The 22,643-nt window shown below is 47.0% G+C and overlaps 1 protein-coding gene across 3 annotated transcripts in view; it reads left to right on the top strand.

Moving 5' to 3' along the window:
• NKAIN4 (sodium/potassium transporting ATPase interacting 4) overlaps positions 1-22,643 on the top strand; it is a 50,874-nt gene that overhangs the window by 9,167 nt on the left and 19,064 nt on the right. For all 3 annotated transcript variants that reach the window (XR_009419289.1, XM_059480937.1, XM_059480936.1), the window contains exons 2-3: positions 15,909-16,046; positions 16,495-16,575. Coding sequence is in view for 2 of the 3 variants with exons in the window: in XM_059480937.1 (XP_059336920.1) it covers positions 15,909-16,046; positions 16,495-16,575 (219 nt within the window). In the remaining variant the exon portion in view is untranslated. The remainder of the gene's footprint in view (positions 1-15,908; positions 16,047-16,494; positions 16,576-22,643) is intronic.

Here is a 22,643-nt window from a genome sequence, read left to right as displayed (position 1 = left end):
GAAGTGGCACAGACACAGATGAGTGGTTGCCAGCTCACAGTTTCACAGAGATAAGGACCAGGCCCATGGGCTGATGAGATCTCATGGAGAATGACCAAGACCCGAGTCCTGAGTGTTGGGCAGACTCCCAGAACCTCCCCAGAACCCAAAACACCTCAGAGGTTCTGGGCCAAGCACCTGCTGCTGTTCAGTGCATCACAAAACACCTCCCGCAGCCAATCCCTGAGGATGGTGCAGGGAACGTTGGATCTCTGGCCAGGTTTGAGGACTGTGCATTTAGATAACTTGCATGGATATCTGAATTTCTGGTTGCTCAGCCAACACAAAGCCAGTTCCCAATTCCCCATGGCTGCTGGTAATCCGTGACCATGTGGGAGATTGGGGTGGGCGCTGCCAGGCTGCTGGCACCCCTGGCTCTGGCAGGCAAACACTCTTCTGTGGTATCAATGTGGGAAAGGCAGCACACCTGCTTATACTGTGGATGTACAGAATTAGGGGAGAAATCTGATTATCCTAATTACTCAGAAATGCTAAATATGTGCAGAATACCGTTTGGCTAATTAGCCTGGGAGATTGCTGCCTGTTCAGCAGGGAGCAGAGCGGGTGCTGGGAGAAGTGTGATGGGAGTTCACAGGTTTTGTGCCCTTTGCTGTCTGGGCATGTGGAGAAAAGTGAGCTTGGATGCTTGGAGATGTGACTGCTAACCTTAAAACAACTTAAAAAGCTGGGAAAGTGCAATTTTTTTTTTCAGATGTCTGACACTTTTTAGAATTGTGGGTCTCCAAGTTTCCCATCTCATTATTTTGAGCAGAGACATCCAGGGGAAGGATGAATTTGCCTTACTGCAAACAGCCGGCGAGAGCCCCCACACAGCACCTTCTCAGAGGGTTCTACTCCTTGTTCTGCCTTGTGCTGAGCCAGGCACAACCTCAAATGCTCCTGAAGCCTGTGGAGACCATGATGTAGTTGGTTCTTTGAATGGTGCTGCTTTGTTTGCATTTAATAGGCTCATCTGCACCACTGAGGGGGTCTTGTGGCCCCAAATCTGGCCTGAGGGGGTTTTGTAGCCCCAAATCTGGCCTGCTTTTCCCAGAGGCACAGAGCAAGTCAGGCAGATGCTAAGCATGGAGGGTGGTTCATGCTTAGGTCCTAAGGTATTAATCCCCACATATCCAGATCCAGAGATCCAGGCTGGCTCCTCCAGCTGTGTGCTGGACACAGGTCCACCAAGGAAGCCCTGAGGCTGTTTGGGAGGGCTGCAGGGAGGCTGGGACAGGTGATGTGCACAGCTTGGTGTGTCCTACAGCCAGCACAGCTCTGCCATCAGCCAGGGCCGAACCCAGAAATTGTGGGTGTAATCAGTGCCCAAAATTCACATCCATCCATCTCTCCTTGTAGCTGTGCTTCCCCATGTCTTTAAATAACCCTGCTTGCCTTTTACTCCTGACCTAGCAGAGATGAATGTCCACCTCAAGCTTTTCTAGAAAGGTTCCCCCTCCTGCTCCTGGAAGCTCGGGGTCGTTCCTGTGGTCAGTCCAACACAACATTATCTGGGCACTTCTCTGGGAGAAACTGCAAAACATTTGGGCTTCCAGGGCTGCCACTGAGACAGCTTAAAGCTGAATTGTGTGACAGTGAGAAAGAATAGATAGGGTGATAGAAGAACTCTGCCATGGCTCCAGACGATAAAGACTGTGTCTCCCTTGTGATGAATAATGGCTCTTTGTTCTATTCCTTAGATGACAGGGCTGTTAGAACTGCTGAGAACCATCCCAGTGCTAAATATATGGGTGTGCAATAAAGGCTCTGCAATCCATGAACTGGGACTGAATGGACACTTGAGTGAATCATTTCGAGTACGATGAATTTCTGGAGCAGCTCACAGTGACAGGAGGTGGCAGGGCAGGGTCCTGTAGGATGCTTTCCTTGCATGAGATGCAGCCCAGGTTTCATGGCTGCCAGCTTTTTTTTTCCTCATGAAGTCTCCCTGGGCTATGGAAAGTTCCTCACTCCCAGTTTTGGCCACTAATCTATAAACAAAGGGCATTTCAGATGGAGCTCCAGGGTTTGGTGCTGAGATACTGTCCAGATTTTCTATCAGAAATCCCAGAATCCCAATCCTGGCACACTCAATGGGGATGCTGAAGCAGGAAACCCCAGGTTCAGCTACAGGCCAGGGCTGAGAGCTCATCAGAACCCATCAGAAATTGGGTTCTGCTACAAGGAGGAGGAAAATGCATCTTCCTGCTGCAGTGTCACCAGGCTGGAGGAAGAGGTGATTCACAGGTGGTGTTGTCTCTGTCTGGAGCCACCTCCGAGTCCTGCCAGATTAAACCTCCCTGAAATTACTTAATGTAGCAGCAAGGATTTGAATTTCTATAATGGGGATTAGCACTTTTCTATTTTAGCTAATCCTTGCAGTCAGACCCAGAAGCAGGGAGATCAGAGGACTTGGGGGGGAAAAATTCGGGAAGTTTGGAGTAGGAGCAAACCAAAGATGCCATTGTTCCAGGGATGAGGAATCATCTCACACCTCCAAGCAGAGCTGTGGATGAAGCTTTGGTGTCACAAACTAATAGAGGACAAGTCTTTGTCCCTTCTCACGGCTGAAGGAGACACAGGAGGCTGTGGGGGCCCCATGGGTGAGCTGCTGGTTGGGACTCAGCCCCCTCAGGGTCACCAAACTCTTGCCCTGTGGAGACACGATCACAAAGATTTGCTGCAAGTGAACTTTGTTCTCCAGAGCTGCCAGAGTGGCATCTATTGACCAGCCTCTGCTTCCAAAAGGAGGGGAAAGTGGAGAAAGAGAAGGAAAAGAGAAATTCAGCTTTGCTGTTGAATAAATCATGAGCCATTGAGGAGCTGCGAGTCTGCAGCAGGGGAGGGGCAGGGGCAGCGCAGAAATAAGGGGACAAAAATGTCATGCGAAAAATGAAACACAGGAGGGGCCTGGCCATTGTGTGACACTCCTGGAAACTTGGAGAGTTGGTTGGTGGGAGGCCAAAAGATGTGTACAATGAAAGAGAGACACTCGAGTGGACTGAAAGTGCAAACAAATTGGGTAGCACAACGGAGGAGATAAATTATGCTCATGAAATAAACAATGGCTGAGTGGCACTGGATAAACAGTTACATATAATAACACCACTGTTTGTCCCAACCACCCTAATTGGGAGGCTGGGCAGCATCTGATGAAAACTCTGCGTTGCACATTTTCCCCTTCTAATGAGGAAGATTTTCCCTCCCCCCTGAAGCCTCCTCCCCCCAGTCCCATTTAGCAGCAAACTGAAAGGCCTGGTTTCATTCCACTTTCCCACAGCAAACTCATCCTGGCAGGAACTGCATTAAGGAGGACAAGTAGAAAATTATAATAAATTGAGGACTTGCTCTTATTTCACCTTGTGACAAATCTATCCAGTGGGTGACTCAGGGAGGGTGATAAGAGCATGGACTGGGCTGCTGCTTTCCTTTTGGTGCTTGGTCATGTGGAAAATAACCCCATTCTAGCCCTCACTCAAAAGGGCTTTCCTTTAAAAATCATGCTTTTTAAAAGGCACTGAATCCCTGTTTACCCTGTTGGAGAGCCAGCAGCTCCCTCCATCAAAGTGAACGTCACGGCTCTCATTTCATCATCCACTTGGGCTGAGGGGAAAACAAAGGGCATGCAGCACCAAAAGTGAGGTGGTCAATGGTGTCAGCGCCAGTGGGAGATCTGGTAAACCTTAGTGGGTTTTCAGCATGATTCTGTATTGCTGGTAAATCCCTGATGAGGATCTTTGGTTTTGCTGAGCTCCTTTCAAGTCTAGCAGAAACACAGCGGTGCAGGGGACAGTGGGCATGAGAAAACCACAGTGACTTCCCCCACAGCCACTCTCACGCTGTGAATCCCAGAAAATCCACCCTGGAGCCCTGATTCCCAGCACTCAGACATGTTTTGCAGCAGAGCTGTGCCCTCACCCTCCCGTGGCTGCCCAGAGCAGACTGCAGTTCCCAAACTGCTCCATCACCCGTGAAAGAGAGAGGCACATTTTCAGCCTCAAATCATGCCTAAACTTTTTGCCAGCTCCCTCTTTAGGTATTTAGTTGATTAATGTGTTTGAGCACTTTGTGTGTCTCTGTTTTCTTGCTTTTATTAGAGGAAAACAGAGCTGGGGTTCAGCTCTGCATCAGCAGTGCTCGTGGGGAGGTGCAGCTGAAGAGGAAGCCCAGGAGCTGCCCAACCTATGAGGGACCATGCTGAGGGTGCTGGTGACATCTCAGAACTCATCTTTGATCACATAAAATTGGCTCTGCCTCCTGAAATGGCTGGAAAACTGGAATATCCCTAGTTGGCATGCCTTGAAGGAGGCAAGGAAAGCCAGGGTTTTTACTTGCAATTGCTAAGGTAACGAATCAATTGCTTAAGTAGGACTGATTTTCTTCCAGAGAAGCAACCAGATGATGAGAATCAATAGTGATTGATTCATTTTCTATCCACTTCTTAGAGGGAAGTTCTTTGTGGGGATTGTGGTTATTGGAAAATTCCTGCAATACCCTGAAAGCCTCTGACAATCCCTGTTTTGAACAAAATCGTTGTTTTCCTGTTTGTTCCAATTTAAAACTCTTCCTGTCAGAAGCATTTTACTGGAACCAGAAGCTGAAATGCTAAATGTCTTTCTTCTCCAAAATACTATTTTCTTCCCAGTTCTTTTTTTATTTCATGCTCTGATGACAGGCCTGGAAATTTGCTGGTACATTCATTAGGGGAGAGTTGGTCAGTATTTCTTCACTGATATCTATTTTTCAGCTGAAAAAATGTCTACATGTTTTTTCAACTATAATTTTTCATTTCGTCTTTTTTCTTAACTGATATAAACACATTTTTGTGTTTGGTTGGAGGTTTTTTTTTGGGAAAGCACAAACATCAGTGTTACTGGTGATGATTAAAACCCAGCTGTCACAATATGGGTCACTTTATATGATGATAGTGTGGATGAAATGCAAACAAACCACTTGGCCTATTTGCAGCCCAACTTCTAAAATACCTCCAGCTTCTCATCTGGGGGATGCAGGCATGGGAATTCACCTCTCTATGCTGAGAATGTGACAGTGAAGGGAAAGGTGAGGGGTTAGGATTGGTACTGCTGTCATTATGGGAAGTTCCCAAGCCATCTGTTTTTGCCATCACAGGCAGGTAGGTGTCCAAAAAACCACAATGGCAGTGAAGATGCTTTTAATGCTGAGGCAGAATTGTTGGTGTGGAATGTTGCAGAACCTTTTTGCAAGCCTCCAGCAATCCTCTGTGTAAAATGAGGTTGTTATTCCTAATTTCACTGCATAGATGGGAAGACAGAGAGTCCCCAGCTGTGCTGGAGGGCTTTGGTGGAAGGAGCTGGAGCAGGAGCTGCTGCATTACAGGAGGCAAAAAGCATCATAAGGAGCTGCTGGTAGGTGGAAAGGGAAAGCTGCAAAATAATGGGAATTACATCCCTTTGGCTTCAGGTTGTCTCTTCCTAACACCCCAAATTGACGGCTAGGTGCTAAGAGCACTTCTCTGTGTCATGGTGAGGTGAGAAAGCCTTGCTCTATGAAGAAAGGCTCCATTTGTACAGTAATTGCCATGCAAGTCTCTGGGTGACTGTGCTGTGTCCCCTCCTGCTCCAGGCTGATTAGGACGAGCTTTCCTTCGAGCAGCAGAGCTGCAGCAAGCCAGTGGCAGATCCCAATTTCATAGATTATTAATAACAACAATATCATTTTCTTTCTCTTCCCTATTTCTCACCCACCCTGTGCTTCCCTTTTAATGAATTCTCCTCTCTTGCTGTAGACTCTGCAGTGACACCAGCCTGATTTGTAATGTAAATAGGCAGCCCAGTGTAAAGGCGACCTGCGAGAGCACCGCAGGGCTCTAATTATAATTTTCATTAAATTCCTTCTGTTTACGAATATCCAAGCAATTTGGCATTGCAGCAGAAGCAAGAGGAAATTAAAGCAAAGCTACCACTTAGCTCCAGTGTCAGGGAGCAGGGCCCAGCTGTCGAGCAGAAACTGAAGCAAGGCTCCTCCAGAGAAAGTTTTGAGGAGTAATTTCAGCTTTGGCATCTTTCCTCTCCCCAGCTTTTACCCCGGTTGCAGGGTTTGCGTGTTTTTCCTCCAGAAGATCTGGCTGGTGCAAGTGTTCTACACGTGATCCATTTGTGACCTAATTAAGGGGATCAGCTGCTGGAGCTCCCAGTGCCATGTGCAGGAACGAGCTGGGGGTGCAGGGAGGGGACACAGCACGGACCTGGGGCTCACAAGGGGTCCTACAAAAGTGATCCTTTGTTCTTTCAAAAGTCCATCAGCGCAGGAGCCATTTTCCCCATGTGCTGGGAGCATCCTGAGGGCTGCTGTGACACAGACCTGTGCAGAGAGTGGGGCTTTGCTGGCTGTGCTCCATGGCCACCAAAAAACTCTCACCCTCATCTTCTGCTGTATGAGAAAAGAGGGCTTCAGGTGGCTTTCTGCAGGTGTTTTCCCTTTTTGTCACTCAGGCCACAGCTGACCCTTCCTGAAGAGAAGGTGCCAGCCATGAATTAGACTGGCCAGTGAACATTCCTGTTCTGAAAGCCAAAAGCAGGGGGTGGTCTCAGTGTCACTTTGTCACAGTGAGTCTTTAGTCAGGCTGTGTGTGGACAGGACAGAGGGAAAACTGAGCTTGGCTTTTTGAGCCTGAGGCAAGAGTTACTGCTCCCCTGGGGAAGCTGCCAGTGGTGTATTTACAGCCACAGTTCTGCTTTGGGGTAAACAGCAGTGAAATAAAATTGCAGTTTGCAGTAAGTGCCTATAAAACAGCAAAGAGAAACAGATTTTTTTCTAAACTGCGTGAGTCCAGCTGGTGTCTCATGGGCTTTATACACACTGAGAGTTTTGGTCAGACCCCTGAATAATTGAAAGTCTTTCTGGGACACTTGAGAGTTCATGGGATCTCTGAGCTCTTTGCACTCTGCTGCTCCCACACCCAGGAGATTCCAGAGTCTGCATCAGGAGAGGACAGGGCTGGGCAGTGCTGGCCCAAGCACTGCTCCAGGGCAGCTTGTGCCTTCTGTGCCATCCCTGTCAATGGTTTCCCTCTGTTAGCTAAGCAGGTGATGCCTAGGATAGCAGGTCAAAAGGATATAGGTTATATTCCCTAAACACAACAAGCCCTTGGCTAATTTTCAAGTATTTTCACTTTTTTCCCTGCATCCCTTTCGTGGGAACAAGCCCAAACTTCAGATAGCCTTCATAAGCAGAGGCAGGGATCACACAATATAAAGCCCCGTTGGTAGGGAATAAATCTCTCTATTAGAAAATTAAATTCCTGCTGATCTCCAGCACTGCTCTGCCTCACAGCCTTTGGAGTGTTTAGATGGGTTCATAACTGCTAGCAGATCTCCAGAGGGAAATGGCTGCTGAGTTAATGGCACACATTTAATATATATTATTTCATGCAAAAGGGAAATTTGTGCTCCTGGTGGGAGAGGTTTCCCCCAGAGCTGAAGCTGTCAGCCACACTCAGGATGCTGTTCAGGGGAGCAGCTGGGATTTTTGCCCAGGATCAGCAGCGTGAGGTGGGATAAGATAGCTCAGCAAGTTTTCAACAGGTATGGGGAAGCCAGGAGTGTGGAGCCTGATAAAAATGTCAGGCACTTGAAGAAACTCCCTGGGTTTATGTCAGTTGCAAATGCAGTCACATCCCTCCAGCCCAATGCCTCTTCTCTCTGTCCCAAAGCTGGAGACTCAAAGCTGAGCCATGAAACTGAGGGAGGAGAACATTGTGGGCATAACAGATTAATTTAATCATGTTTGGGCAACTTAGGTTGGAGTGTTGATGTGGGTTGCAAATAAAACAAGTTTGTCATTCCTGTCAGAGTGCTTTTCTGCCTGGATCACAAAGGCACCTGGTTATGAATTGAGCCTGGTTGCTGCTCTCAGCAATCAGCAATCACAGCAGAGCTGAGGTGATACAGGAGACACAGGGAACAGCAGCTCCCATACCCAGTGCTGCCTGCACCTGTGGGATCCATAAACCAGACAGGCCAGAGGCTGTGAGGGGAACAGAGCACAGGCCTCATCAGACTGGCCCTGATTTGGGAGAAGCCTAGGCAATCCAGAGCAATAATTTTCCTGAAGCATTCCTCCTAGGAAGCATTCCTCCTGCTTTTTGCCAGGAGCTGGATTCTGAGCACCATTCAGAACCTCAGCTAATTCACTGTCTTGCTGAGAAGGCTGTGGATCAGGAGAGAGCCCCTGTGGATGTGCCATGGGCTGTGCTCCCTTGCTACAAAAAGTACTGCCAGCTCCTGATGCTTTGCCAGTTCCGTGGCACAGTCCAGCACTTGGAGTAAAAAGGCTTAAGAGGTTTGCTTGGATGTGTGCCTCAGATTGTTCCAGGGAAGGTTTAGAGTGGAAATGAGGAACAATTTCTTCACCAAGAGGGTTGTCAAGCATTGGAACAGGCTGCTCAGGGCAGTGTTGGAGTCACTGTTTGTGGGGGGATTTAAAAGATGTTCAAATGTGGCACTTGGGGACGTGGGTTGGTGGTGGGCTTGGCAGTGCTGAGGGAACAGTTGGACTCAGTGATCTCAAAGGGCTTTTCCAGCCTAAAGGACCCCATGATTCTGTGAATTGCTGTGCCTGGCCCATGTCTCAGCTGAGCAGAGCTGGTGGTTCTGAGATGCACTCAGGAAACCTCAGCTCCAGACACAACCAGCCTTCTGCACTGCTCAGTGCCAGTCTCATCCCTTCTGTTCAGCAGCACTGTGCCTTCCCTGGAATGCTAAGCAGCATTTGGGCGTGTGGGACTGAGCAGTGGCATATCTTTGCAGCTCAGATGTTTCTGGGAGGCTCTGGCAGCAGAAAGCTCAGGGCTCAAGGTCACAGCAGTGGCACTGCTGAGAGTGGCACTGCTCACACACAGGATGATGCTGGGAGGGGAGAGCTCAGAGGTGCCAGCCCAGGGGCAATAAGCAGGTGAGGGCTCAGCATGGTTAACAGCAGCACGCTCCAGGCTTCAGCAGAGAAATTGTGATGAACACAGGGAGGGTTTTACCCCTGCCCAGGCTCTGCACAGGGTGGTTCTGGGCTGGGAGAAGTCCTGATCCTTGCATGTGGCACAAGGCAGCCTAAAAATTGTGTTTGCTGGAGAGCTGCAGGGAGTGACCTGGTGTGGGACCATGATGGGGACTGCACCTGCTGCCCCGTGGGGCCCTTTGGCAGGGCCAGCACAGTGACCAGCTTTCCTCCAAAATATAAATATAAATATAAATATAAATATAAATATAAATATAAATATAAATATAAATATAAATATAAATATAAATATAAATATAAATATAAATATATATGTCACTATAGGACACGAAAGAACACAAGCACACACCACTGTTCTCAAGGTGAAGGAAAAAAGGGAAGTTGATTTTCTGACTTCGACATTTATAGTTTTCCAAAAGTGACAACGGATTGGAGGGTGACAGTGCCACCTCTCCAATGACACTGGTCAAACTGACAGTCTATCAACTCTCTCTTCTTCTATAAAGGAATGCAAAACAATGAGTTATTTACAGAAGGTGTGTGAGAATGTTCCCTCCAAGAATGTCAACAAAGCTTAGAAAATCTTAAAAAATCAGGGCGATAAATATAAATATAAATATAAATATAAATATAAATATAAATATAAATATAAATATAAATATAAATATAAATATAAATATAAATATAAATATAGTATAAATGACTTCAAGGTATCAGCCCTGCTGTTGGAGGCCCCTCTGATGTCTGTGTGAACAGAAGAGGTTTCAGCAGCTTCTGGGGAGAAAGCAGAGCAGAGGAGCAGAGGATGGGGCACATTGTACACAGTGGCCAGAGTGACCAAGGCTGCCTGAGAGACCGAGTGACAAACAGAGACCTCCTGTGCAATTAGTCTCTTGACCTCTGTGGTGGGGAGAGGGATGCTGGGAAAGGAGCTGTGGATCACAAGGCCCCAAGGAAGGTTTCCTTGACAACACTTACTGAAGAAAAATGAGATTTCATGAATGCAGCGGGTGTGGGCACTGAGAGGCTGACTTTGGGAGAGACAAGGACGTGGCACCTCACAGAACCAGCCCCTCCATTTGGGGATGGGAAATAATGGCTCACTGAGCTGCTTTTCCAGATAAACTTAATTAAACAGCTATTGAAACCATTCGTATTTATTTAGAAGTGCAGCCACTGTGGTAAAAGCAGACATTGTTTAATTGTTTTTCTACTCACAGAATCTTCTCTACCTTGAATAAGCACTGGCACAGAAGGGATTTTTTTTGCTCACTTCTGATAGTTTCAGCACACAACAGCTTGGGTTTAGGATTCTTTAGTTCTAGCATTGTCTCAGCATTTACAAAGTCAAAGGAATTATACAGAAAGCTGTGTAGAATTAAACATTATATCATAATAATACCAATATATTAATAATGATAAACTGCAGACAGGTCTTTGGTATTGCCAAACTTAAACCATATGGAAGAACCAAAAGAAAGATATTTGTGTTCAAAACCTAAATAGATATATTTTCCAAATTATACAATCTGAGACTTTTAAATTTCTTCCTGCTGTTTCAGGTAGCAGGATGTAAATTTCCATCATTGGGGTCATAGCACTGAGACTTTGCCCTGAGCTCAAGCCATCACATCCCATGGCCAAAATACCTCAGGAAACCAGTGCAGATTTTTCCTCAGGAAAAGGCCTTTTCCAGTGAAAGCTGTGATGGTGTTTGCACAGCAGACAAAGAAAGAGCATCTTAAAAAGTGAAGCCACTTGGCAGGAAATCAAACCCTGGATCAGGGCGTTGGGATCAGCCAGGAGCCAGAGCAGCATCCCAGCAGGGCAGGGGGGACCAGGGCTGCAGCTGAGGCTCTGCTGGGCTCAGGCTGAGATAAAGGACACACAGGGGGTTAAGTGGAAATTTAGTCCCAGCTGAAGCTGGAGGAGGAGCAAGAGCTGGAGCTGCTGTGTCCTCACAGCACTGAGAGACAAGGAGTAGCAAAGGAGTTTTCAGGTTGTTTTCTTATAGGTCAAGTGGAAAATTGCCTGGGTTTTGGGGTAAAACATTTTTTCTTCTTTTTTTTTTTTTTTTGTTTTATTTGGGGTTTTTTGGTTTTTTTCTTTTATTCAGCAGTAAGATCAGCCTTTCCTATTTGTTCCCTTTATTCCCCACTTGGATATTTATTTCTAACATTTTTAAGCTTAACTTGGAAAGGTTGAGAGCAGGTTTGCTTACAGAAACAGATACAAATGGATGTGTGACTGGACCTGTTGTGGGCTTTTCTGAGCACCTTTCCTGTGTCTGTGTGAGTCGCATCAACGTTTCTTGAGACTGACATTTTTTCTTTTGTGTCCCAATTGATTTCAGAAATGCAGTGGAAGACACAGATACAAACCAAATAAGATTAAAGGCTTTAAAAGCTTAATAAATTAAGAAGAGCAAATCTAGCTGATAACATGGCTTTGATAGCAGGCTATAAAGGACAGGGAGTTAAGGAATTACAGGTGCCTGACTGTTCACAGCCTCCCTTCCTCCTCAGCACTATGGGGCACAGGGGAGCAGGCTGGACTCTCCAGCTTATCAGCAGGGGAGGAGCAACAGAAGACCAAGTTGAGGGGATAGAAAAGATTTGAGGGACTGGAATTCAAACAAGCACCCCCTGGCCATGCTGAACCAGCTTGGAGTGTCCTGCTGGCAGTGACACCTGCCAGTGACACCATCCTGCCAGAGCCATTGAAAAGGTTTCAACCCCTAAAAAGAAACTGTCCCATGTTTTGTGGTGTTTTCTAGGACTTTTTTGCTATTTTGCTGTGAACACCCTTTCATCTCAGCTTCCCTCTCAGGAGAAGTTTTATGTTGTGATGGCCCTGAGCACATCCAGAGCTCTCTGTGCTCCTGTGTGTGGGCTGTGGGATGGGCTCCATGAGCTGCAGAACATCCCTGTGCCTTTCAGCTCTTCCCCAGCTGTATAAATGAGTGATGGCCCAAGAGAGAGTTTTGGCTTGTGTCCTGTGCCTGGCTAACAATTGCTTCACGTGGTTATTTGCTACTCCAGTTTCACTCAGATCAGCAGAAACGGGGTTTATTTCAGGAGAGAAAATTCTGCCACAACTCTTCTGATTTTAGTGCTGCAATAAATCATTTAATTTAAAAGGATGAAAGGTAAAAGTATACTATGGGTTAGAGAAGCAAAAGGAGCAGAAGGAATCCTGGTTTTAATAAGAACAGTCATAAAGAAGAAAAATTTGTCCTCCCTGATGGAAAGGTCCTGTCAGCTTTGAGTGGGTTGAAACCTGTGCCACAATCTGTGACATTCCTCTTTACAACCAGTATCTCTGGAATATAATAGGCTTTCTCAATAGGACCCTGTGAATCATTGTAGGAGCACCACGGCGAGGATATTGCTGTGCACAGACCTGGCAGCACAAGAGAAGGATGGCAATTCCCTGCTCAGCAAGAGGCACCCAGAGAGGCTCAGCACAGATAGATCAGGGCAAGCCCTGACCCTGCCATCTCTGAGCAGGGCTGGAAGGACCAGGGCTGAAGGACACTGTGACATTCTTCACATGCCAGCCCCAAAGCAAGGCCAGCACAGCCCCAGCACCAGCCCTGTTTGCCTGCAAATCTCAGCAGCACTTTGGGAGTAAGCTGTGCACACAGACCTGCAGAGTAATGAGTGAAAGGGCTGTTTATCAATTTGTTTCCAGCAAATATTTCCTTCATTATGGTAAGTTCCTGAGGGAACAGGGGGAAGCCCAGGATAACTTCAGGCTGCATTTCCAATGGTTGGATTGCAGCACACTCACTCCCTGCCTGTCACTAACACAGTGTTGGAGTTTCATCAGCAGCATTTGCTTGTCACCAACATGTTTTACAGAAAATCAGAATTATTTTTTTTATAGATGAGGAAACAGCTTGTGTGAGCTCGCACATCCCACATCCCCTCTCCTTCCCTGAGCCAGCAGATGGGCACAGCCCATCTCTGGAGCAGCTGAGTCTTGCCTGCAGCTCCCAGGTACACAAAACCAGTTTAATAATGCTGGGAAGGTGGCACAAGAAAGGAAATGAGGATGGAAAGAACCTGGAGATAAGGAAGGTGAGGGAGAAGGAAGCATGGTGTGAAGATAATTTTCAGGGTTATGGGGAAAATCCAGAGACTTCTCAAGGATCTGTGCCCAAATCTGAAGCTGTGTAGATTGGCAGGTCCATCTCCAGGGTGGTCATTCATCTGTCACTCACAGCCCAATCTCTGTGGTTCAAACAAACCAGGAGACATCACCAGGCTGTGGCAGGATGAATTTATACAGCCTAATGACAAATACTGGTGGAGAATGGAGAAGAAAACACTCCTGCAGACAGGGCTTGCCCTGATTCTGGAGTGGGGAGCTCATGGCAGAGGCTGGGCAGGGGGATCTGTGCTCATCCTGATTTTCAGAGCCTGCAGCAGGAGGGGAGGCAGGGCAGGTTCAGCGAGCACCCATTGTGTCCCTGGCTGGGTGAGCCTCTCCCACTCCTCCTGCAGCACACAAAGCCAATTAAATGCCTGATTGGATGAAGCAGGCACGGTCGAGGGGCCCGTTGCCAGCCAGTCAGGATCCCAAATGCCCCAGTGCCGTTGAGGTATGTGTGTTAATCCCTCCTGAAGGATTAAGTGTTTAACCTGTGGCTGGTGTGGCAAACCTGCTGTGCTGGGGGGGCAGCACTCGCCCCACAGCATCCCCAAGTGCTGCAGAGGGATCAGAGGGTGCTGCTTCTAAGGGAAGATTATTTGGCAGAAGAGAGAGATTTGGTGACTGCCTCCATTGCTTCCCCACCCTCTGTCCTTCTTTATTTGGGAATCAGATATTGTAGAGGGAAAGCTGCCTGCCCCCTCCCTGACTGATTGCCTTTAACCACAGATTCCTTTGAAATACAGATTTTCATTGAACTTTCAAAGCAGTGTTGGGAATTGCAATACCTTCCTAGCCCAAGAGAGGTGTGAAGGCAATTTCCCCCCTGAGCCAGGAAGAAGGAGGAATAATGGCCATTTAATGGATGTGGCTTCTCTCATCCTGGGGCTGGAGAGGAACCTGCAGCCACTGACATCCTTAAATGCTTTAAGCCATCACAGAAGCACTGCTGCTTAGATCCCAGCCAGGAAAAGGTGTCACAGAGCTGATTACACACAGCAGACCAGGATTACTCATGGTTAATGCCTGATTAGGAGTTAAATGAATATTGACTGTCGATAGTAAATTGTAATTATTTATTTAGCCAAAAATAAATATGAAATGTCATAATGCAATCCCTGTGGCCTACTGTGATAATTAAACATATTTTCAAATCTTGTACTGACAGGGAAGACACAGGTCCATAGAGGGGCTTGCACTGTGTTAATAAAGCAAAAAAAAAGAAAAGATCTCTCCATGCAAGGCTGGGCACAGCAGAAAAACCTGCATTAGCAGTTTTCCCCCTACACTCACTATATTTCTCCTATAGATATATCATTTAAAGGCTGTGGGCATGCAAAGGAGAGCAAACAATTGCATTGTGTGCTTTCAGCTGCACAGGGGCTCAGGGCCAGGGTACCAGCTGTTGTCTGATACACAGATGATGGCTGTAGGTAAAAAACACATATTTATGCAGATGTGGTTTGAAAATCTGCCCCAGCACTCCAACAGCAATGGAGTTTTATGCCTAGAACCCAGTACTAGCCTTGAACCATGTTATTAGTGCTGGAGAGGAGCACAGCCTGTCCTGCAAAACTGATGTGCTGGCAGAATTTCCTTACTGGTGGCAGCATTTTCTGAGGGGCGAAGGTGGAGGAGAGAGTTTCCTCCTCTCCCTCACTTTGATGGATGTGTGCTGGAGAGCAGACGCAGGAGGTGTCAGGAATGATGGAGGGATGCTGAAGGCTCTTACAAACGAGCTCTAGTAAGTTACACTGACATCTTTGTGGACGTATTTCACATCCAGGATTTAAGATGTCACCATCCCTCTGCTCCCCTCTGTCCTCTGCCTGAGCCCCACAGAGCACACCACAGAGGAATGCCCCACACTGTGGGATTTTTGGGGTCCCCTGGATGAAGGAGGAATTGAGAATCTGACTGCATGTTCTTAGAAGGCCAATATAATGTAATATAACATAACATAATATAATATAATATAATATAATATAATATAATATAATATAATATAATATAATATAATATAATATAATATAATATAATATAATATAATATAATATAATACTTTTAATAAAATATATATCTATCATATATAATATAATTATATATTTTATATTATAATAAATTATATTACATGCTATAGTAAAACTATACTAAAGAATACTATAAAATACTAAATACTATAAAATACTAAAACTATACTAAAGAATAGAGAAAGGATACAGACAGAAGGTTACAAAGAATGATAATGAAAACTCACGACTGACTCCTCAGAGTCTGACACAGCTGGCTGTGATTGGTCATTAAGTAAAAACAATTCACATTAAACCAATCAAACATTCATCTGTTGGATAAACAATCTCCAGACCACATTCCAAAGCAGCCAAACACAGGAGAAGCAATCAGATAATTATTGTTTTCATTTTTCTCTGAGGCTTCTCAGCTTCCCAGGAGAAGAAATCCCGACGAAGGGATTTTTCAGCAAATATGACAGCGACACCACACAGCACTGGAGCTCAGCCATCAGAGGAGCTGGGATGGGAGCAGAGGGGAAGGGGGATGTGTGAACAAGCCTTGTGTGCTACTGACCTGGTTCAGATTGCTTTGGGAACCGAGTCCCACCTTCAGCTGCTGCGGGGCTTTGCTCAGGGAGCTTGTGAAAACCTTGGGCACAAACACAGTGGGTACACGACTCTGACTCTCCTTGTCCTTCTCCCTTCCAGCTGGCTGCTCTGGAGAGGCAAGTGTTCGACTTCTTGGGCTACCAGTGGGCTCCAATCCTCGCCAACTTCCTGCACATCATCATCGTCATCCTGGGGCTCTTCGGCACCATCCAGTACCGGCCGCGCTACATCGTGGTGGTGAGTGAGGGACGCCCACAGCCTGTGCCCTGGGGGTGTGCCACGAGATGGGGACAGGGCAGAGCCCCTGGGGGATCAGGCCCTGCGTGCTGTTCCAGCAGGAGGGCCTGGCTGTGCTCAGCAATCTGCCTGTGCCAAGCTGGGGAGGTTTCTGATCATTCTCTCTGTGCCCAAAGGCTGCCCAGCAGAGAGGGAGGGTGAGGGGCTGCACAAATGCAGCACAGAAACTGGAAAGCCCTCCAGACTCCTATGTGGCTTTTCAGGCAAGAGAGCATCTGAATACGGAACACAAACAGAGGGAAAAGGATTTCAGTGCTGACTCAGGGCATTCCACTGCCCCCAGCTAGAGCACACATACATCAATATAAATATATATATATACACACAATAATTCCAGTGACTTCCTAATGATTATTGCTTCTCTCTCCCCCTCCCCATTCCTTCCCAGTATGCCATCTGGACTGCAGTCTGGGTCACCTGGAACATCTTCATCATCTGCTTCTACTTAGAAGTGGGAGGGCTCTCAAAGGTGAGTGTCAGGCTGTGCAGCTGAGTGGGGAGGGCAGGGCTGGGAGCAGATCCTGCCTGTGGAGGGGCTGCTTTACCAGGGATGGGCAGTACTGCTGCTTGCATGGGAAACTGAGGAGCCACTGCTGATTCCTGGAGCTCTTGGTTGGTTGGTGCAGGTGGTGGCTGGAACAAACCCTGCCCTCACAGCAGGTGCAGTGCATTTGCTTTCCAGAGGTGAGAGCAGGACTGGCAGCAGAGCCATAAGTGATATAATACATGGACAGAGCCATCCTGAGGGGAGAGGGGGTTTGAGGGCAGGTTCCCAGCAGTGATGCTGAGGAGGATGAGGAAGGCTGGGAGATCCCCAGATTGCAGCTGATCCTCTTGGGATCTGAGCCCACCTTGGCAAGAAGGTGTGTGATGTGTGCACTGAGTGTGTCCCAGGGAAGGGCTGCAGCAGGGGCTGGCTGGGTTGAGCTGCCCCAAGGACTTTGCTGGAGCTCTACACCTGCCCCTCTCTTGATGTTTCTGTGCTTCCCAGTCCTGCTGAAGCCTTGCTGCATTCCAGCAGCAGGGATAAATACCTGGTTTTTGCCACAGCAGGCAAGATGTTTCCTGTTGTACCTTTGGGGAGAGGCTCCTCTGTCTGCAGAACAGAGAACATCCCTCCCCAGAGGGATCTGCCTCATCTCCTTGGGATGCTTTCCCTGCCTCATTTCTTCCTTTTTAAGTACAGTGGTAGTTACCCATGGCTGCTGGCCAGGCTGTTGTGAGTTAATATGCAAAGCTCTTTGAAGAGTAGATTAGCTAAATATTGCTGTCTGCCTAATGAGGAGTGAGTCAGAAAAAATAAAAATGGGAGGCAGGCCCTAAATTAAGGCTGGGCTGTAAGCTATGAATTATGAGTGTTGCTGGAGCACAGCAGGCTCAGACTGTGGGATGCAGGTTCATTTCAGAGCACTCCACATCTGGCCTAAATTCCAGGTCATGCATTGGGGTTGCACTCATAATTGGAATAGCCCTGTGGTTTTATCAGGCCTAAATCCTTTGCAGATAAGAAAATGTGACTTCCCGATGTCTCAATTCATCTTCATTCACCCTCTCAATTAACTCAATAAACTTTGAGGGAGTTCTTGCCCAAAACAGTGATTATTCATAATCTGAAATCTCAGCCTGAGATGATCTCGATGTTGGCTGTGACCAACTGAAAAAAAAAAGAATTTTATGTAACTATTTATATGCTCCCTTCTGCAGAGAAAATGTTGGCTTGATAAACTGCTCTGGGAGCTTCTCAGAGCCAGTGTTTGCTTCCAGCCAGCTGGATCCTCATGTTTGCTAATCCCAACCTGCACTGCAACACATCAGGTTGCTGTTCTGCAGTTCAAACAGCACCACAAACTCCTTTTTTTGTGCCACAGAGGAGCTTCCCCTGGTAACCTTGCTCTGTGCTGGGGCTCATTTTAGCCAAGCCAGCACACAGAGAGGTTTTATTTAGCCTACAGGGTGACACTTGTGACTGGGGACATTTTTTATAGAGTTGGGCTGCAGTGTAAGTTGTTACTGACTCAGTGGACTTGCATGCTGCAATGAGAAATTAGTTCATTTCATGGCAACCAGCAAAACCAAGAGAGAATTTGTGCTTGTTTGGCTGTAAAGCAGTTGACAGCCTTGCCTCTGTTCTTAATGAGTTATTCTCACTTTAAAAAGCTGTTTTGTAAGGAAAACTAATGGTGCTGCTTTCCATCCTCCTCCACTCTCACTGAAGTAATTTGGGTCTTTGTAGTGGCAAAACAAATCTTTGCTTCCACAAGAGACCAAAAGATCCACCTGGAGCAGGAGCTGAGGTTTCTGTAGGATACTTCAGGACAGGACATTTCTGTAGGACACTTCAGGACACTTTCTGTAGGACACTTCACAGGCTGCATCTCTGGAAAGCTGATCCAAAGGCAGCAGGTGTTTTATTGATGTCGGTCGTGGGATCAGACCCCAGAAGGACACCTGGGCTTGGCTGTACAGGGCAGTGCCAGCTGGGAGTGGATGGCAGCAGGGCTGCAGGTACCTCTGGGTGCCCACAGGGGATAGGGGCTGCCCTCCAGTCCTGACCAGGAGTCAAAGTCAAAGCTCATCATGAGCTTGGCAGCAGGCAGGGAAACTGCAAATATTGGGAGAAGAGCTTTGGTGGAGGGAGGCTGATGGAGCTGGTCTGATAAACACAAACTCATTCTAATAATGAACACACTGGAGTGCTTGGGCAGGGTTGTGCAAGTCCCTGAGGGGGCTGAGAGCTCTGGAGGTGTTCAGGGTGCTGTTCCTGTGTGATTGCTGGGGGAATGGGGGAGTGGCAGTGCTGCCAGCCCTGCACTGACCCTGCTGTGCTCTGACAAGGGCAGCCTCCCAGGGCAGGCTCTGTCAGCAGCTTATTGACAGTGGGAGAATGCAGGAAGGGCAGGGAACTCCAGAGAATGGAGTTTGGTAACTTGGTGCCTGGTAATGACAGCCCAGTGCAGCTGGGACAGGGGATAACTCAGGTGGGGCGAGACAGGACAGAAAGGATTCAAGTGTTTCTGATTTAACAGATTTCAGAAAAGCCCAGGGAATTGAAAAGATGAGGAAGCAGGTATGTGCACTCATTGCAAACAATTCTTTGTGCTCTGCTGCCTAGGTGTGATTTCACAGTGGTGAGGGGATACAGGATGGGAGCAGGGATGTGCTGTTCACAAAAATGGGATGTTGTTGTTGTGCCCCCCTTGCTTTGGGTGCCTGGCTGACCTAATGAACAGAAACCAGGGACCCCACAGTCCCATGTCAGCCCATGGGTGGTTTGGCAAAGGGGTTGGGACAATCTCTAAGTTATAAATTCCAGGTCATCAGTAGAATAAAGGCTGGTAGGTGCAGTTTGGCTCTTGGCTTTCCCTTACCAGGAATTGCTCTCTGATGTATCTTTCCTCCAGTTCTCACCCTCTCTTTCCTCCTGTCTTTCACATTTCTTGAAGTGCTCCTTTGTCCTCCAGATTATTCCAGCATGTCCCTTCCATGTCCCCTGGCCATGGAATTGCTGAAGATGCTGTTCTGGTCATCCCTGCTCAGGGAGTTATAACTAATTACTAACCAGCTACCAATCACTAGTTATGCTGAATTTTTAGTTGGAAAGGAAAATTCTACTGATCACTGAATCTATTCCCTACTTCTTGGAAGAGCTAAACTGACTTGATTTCTGTCTTTCTATCCTGCCAGGGTTTTTTATCTTGGAATCTTCTCTTAGCAGGAGTAAGAGTGTTGAAATATGGCCCAGCAGAACTTCCTTGGCTGGCCAGGCACAGGTGGATCAGCACAAGTGTCTGAGGAAGCTCTTCCCCTGCTGCTGGAAGGGCCTCCCCAGGCACACAGCCCATGCCAGCTTTGCTGGAAGTGCCATGCCAGTGGGTGCTGGAGCAGGCTGGGTTTGCAGGGCTGCTGCTCAGCACTGGCAGGAGGTGGTGATGTGCTCTGAGCAGCTCCTGGCAGCCTTGCCTTGCTGACAGGCTCTGCCCACACTCCTGAGCACACTTGCAGCTCCAAGTGCTGTGCCACTGCTCACAGCCCAATTTCCAGGTTGCTGTTCCTCCTCCTGCCCCATCTCCCTCTTTTCCCATGTCCATCTGGGTAGGTGAATTGCTGGGAGCTGGCTCTGCAGTTTCCAGGCTGGGTTTGCAATAATGTGTAAAGCTTCTCCCTGTCTAGTCGAGCGTGAAACACATCCCTCCTGCAACCCCTCAGTCTGAGTTAATTATTAAAATCCTGCCGTTAAGACATGTGAGCATATGTCTGTCCAGCTGCCATGCTGACTGACTCTTCATCATGTGCTTGAGAAATATTCAAATTGGTTTGAGGAACTGGTGTCCTGTATTTCAATGTGTTCCTTTGTCTTTTCCCTCTGGAATTATTCTTCTTGAATGGTGATTTATAATTTTTTTTTTTTTTATCATTCCTTTATAATCTTTCTTGTCTATGCACTGCTTTGATCTGAATCCAGAGTCGTGGTGGTCTAAATCTCCTGTTGAAATGGAAGCAGCCCTTGTGAGTCAAACAGGGGTTATTTGTATTTCAGAGAATCTGGGTGGCATCTTGGGATGGCTTTGTACCTGGTTAAAACACCAGGAGGATGGATAAATTTATGTGTATGTAAAACTGTCCCTCACCTCCTTCTAAATGTAGAACTTGGAAGTTTGGGATTTGGCTTTAAATGCTGTGGCTTTGTCAACAAGCCCACTGAGAGACACTGGGAGTGTTTCTCTGTGTCTCAAGGTGATGCAGGACTGAAAGATGAACATGATATTTCCTATTTTAATAAGAAATATTTCCATCTAAAGAGATTCAAAATGATTCTGCTGTCAAGCTCTGGTGGCTCCCAAACGAAGTTCAGTTTATTCCGGAGCTGTCCTAGTGTGGTTTTGCCTGATAATTAAGGAAATTTGGGGGAGGCAGTTCAGAAGGCTGTTAACAACAAGAAGTAAAACCATCTCTGGTAGTGTCCCTTAGCAAATAATTTCAGAGCAGCTTTCAGGAGGCTATTTTAGCACAGGAGCACAGCTGGCTCCGTGGGTGTGGGAGGTAGGTGTGAGTTTCCCGTGGGCAGGCTCTGGGAAATGGGGGTGCTGCAGTTTCAGTGCTCCTGTCTCCCTCTCACCCTGGTGGCACACGGGTGGCAGCCAGGTGCTGCAGCAGTTCAGAGTGAGGTGTGATGTTTTTACCTGGCTTTAAGGTGCTTGGGTCGCTCCTGGCTCGTGTTTCCCCCCAGGCTGGAGGTCAAGGAGTGTGAAAAACGCCAATCACTTGTTTTTAAAATTTTAAAAGTTTAATAGTAATAAAATGGTTATAAAAATAGTAATAAAATTAGAGTAATAATAATTTGGACGATTTGAATTAGGAAAATATGAGACAATAGAGACAAAGAGTTACGGACACTCCGGGTACCTTTTTATGGGCAGCATGAGCCTGAAAAAGGACACAGTTAACAAAGGATTAACCCTTAAAAGCAATAGCTTGTTGCATATTCATACACCTCATACATGATGCATAAATTCCATTCAAATACAGGATTGTGTCTGGTCATCGTCAGCTTCTTCCTCGGAATCCTAACAGCGCCTTCGAGGCGGGAAGAAGTTCATTGCTTCTGATAAGAGGGCGATAAATTCTTTTTCTCTGAAAGATTCAGGTGTCCTGTGGCTGCTATTTCACTGCAAATCCTTTCTTTAAAAAAAGTATCCTACATAGCATCGTTTCTATTTTAACAATTTTTATAAACTAAAACTATATTTAACACTGTACTTAAGAGAATTAATACAGCATTACTTTCTAACACAACACATACTCATTTCAATATTAGCGAAAAGCCAATCATAAAATACATGCATTTTTCACAAGGAGGCAGTGACAGCCCTGGCAAGGGATGAGCAGGGGCCAGGCACACACAGATCCCTGTCCCTGCACCAGGGCTGCCTCACTGCTGGGGCTGATTAACATCTCCCAGCCCACATTCCACTTCTGAGAGCATTTCAGTGTGTTTAGATTTCACATGTATTGCAGAAAGCTTTTGGGAAACAGCTGTTCCCTAAACCTTCTTAAAACGGGCTCTTTTCTCCTGATTTTTCTGTGCTGTTCTGTTCATGGTCTCACTTCCCTCCGACTGCATTCTCACAAACGGAGCTGGCAAACCACAGGAGACATCCTGGAGTTGTTATTGCAGTCTCCCATCGAGCTCTGAGCAACGGGAGGTCAATTAAGGGATTTTCCTGAGTGCTCTTTTTATTGTGCCCCATGACACAGGTATCCCCCGAGGGCAGAGGAACAGCTCTGCTTTGCTTGTTGAGACCCTGTGGTGCTGCCCTTGCCCCAGACAGAGGTTCAGGAAGGTGGCTCTGGGCACAGAGGCTTTCCCTGATCCCAGTGTGCAATCAGTATTCACTTTACATCTGTGGGATGGATGGCTCATGGGTTCAAAGCATTGTGGTGCTTTTAGAATCCAAATGTGCTCCGTTTTTCCAATCTGCTCTTCACTGATGTACAACTTCTTAATTTTTTTTTTTCCTTTTTTTTTTTTTGCTCAGA

This window comes from Ammospiza nelsoni, chromosome 12 (assembly GCF_027579445.1).
Source record: "Ammospiza nelsoni isolate bAmmNel1 chromosome 12, bAmmNel1.pri, whole genome shotgun sequence".
Classification (NCBI taxonomy): Eukaryota; Metazoa; Chordata; class Aves; order Passeriformes; family Passerellidae; genus Ammospiza; species Ammospiza nelsoni.
This window is presented reverse-complemented; position numbering and strand designations above follow the sequence as displayed.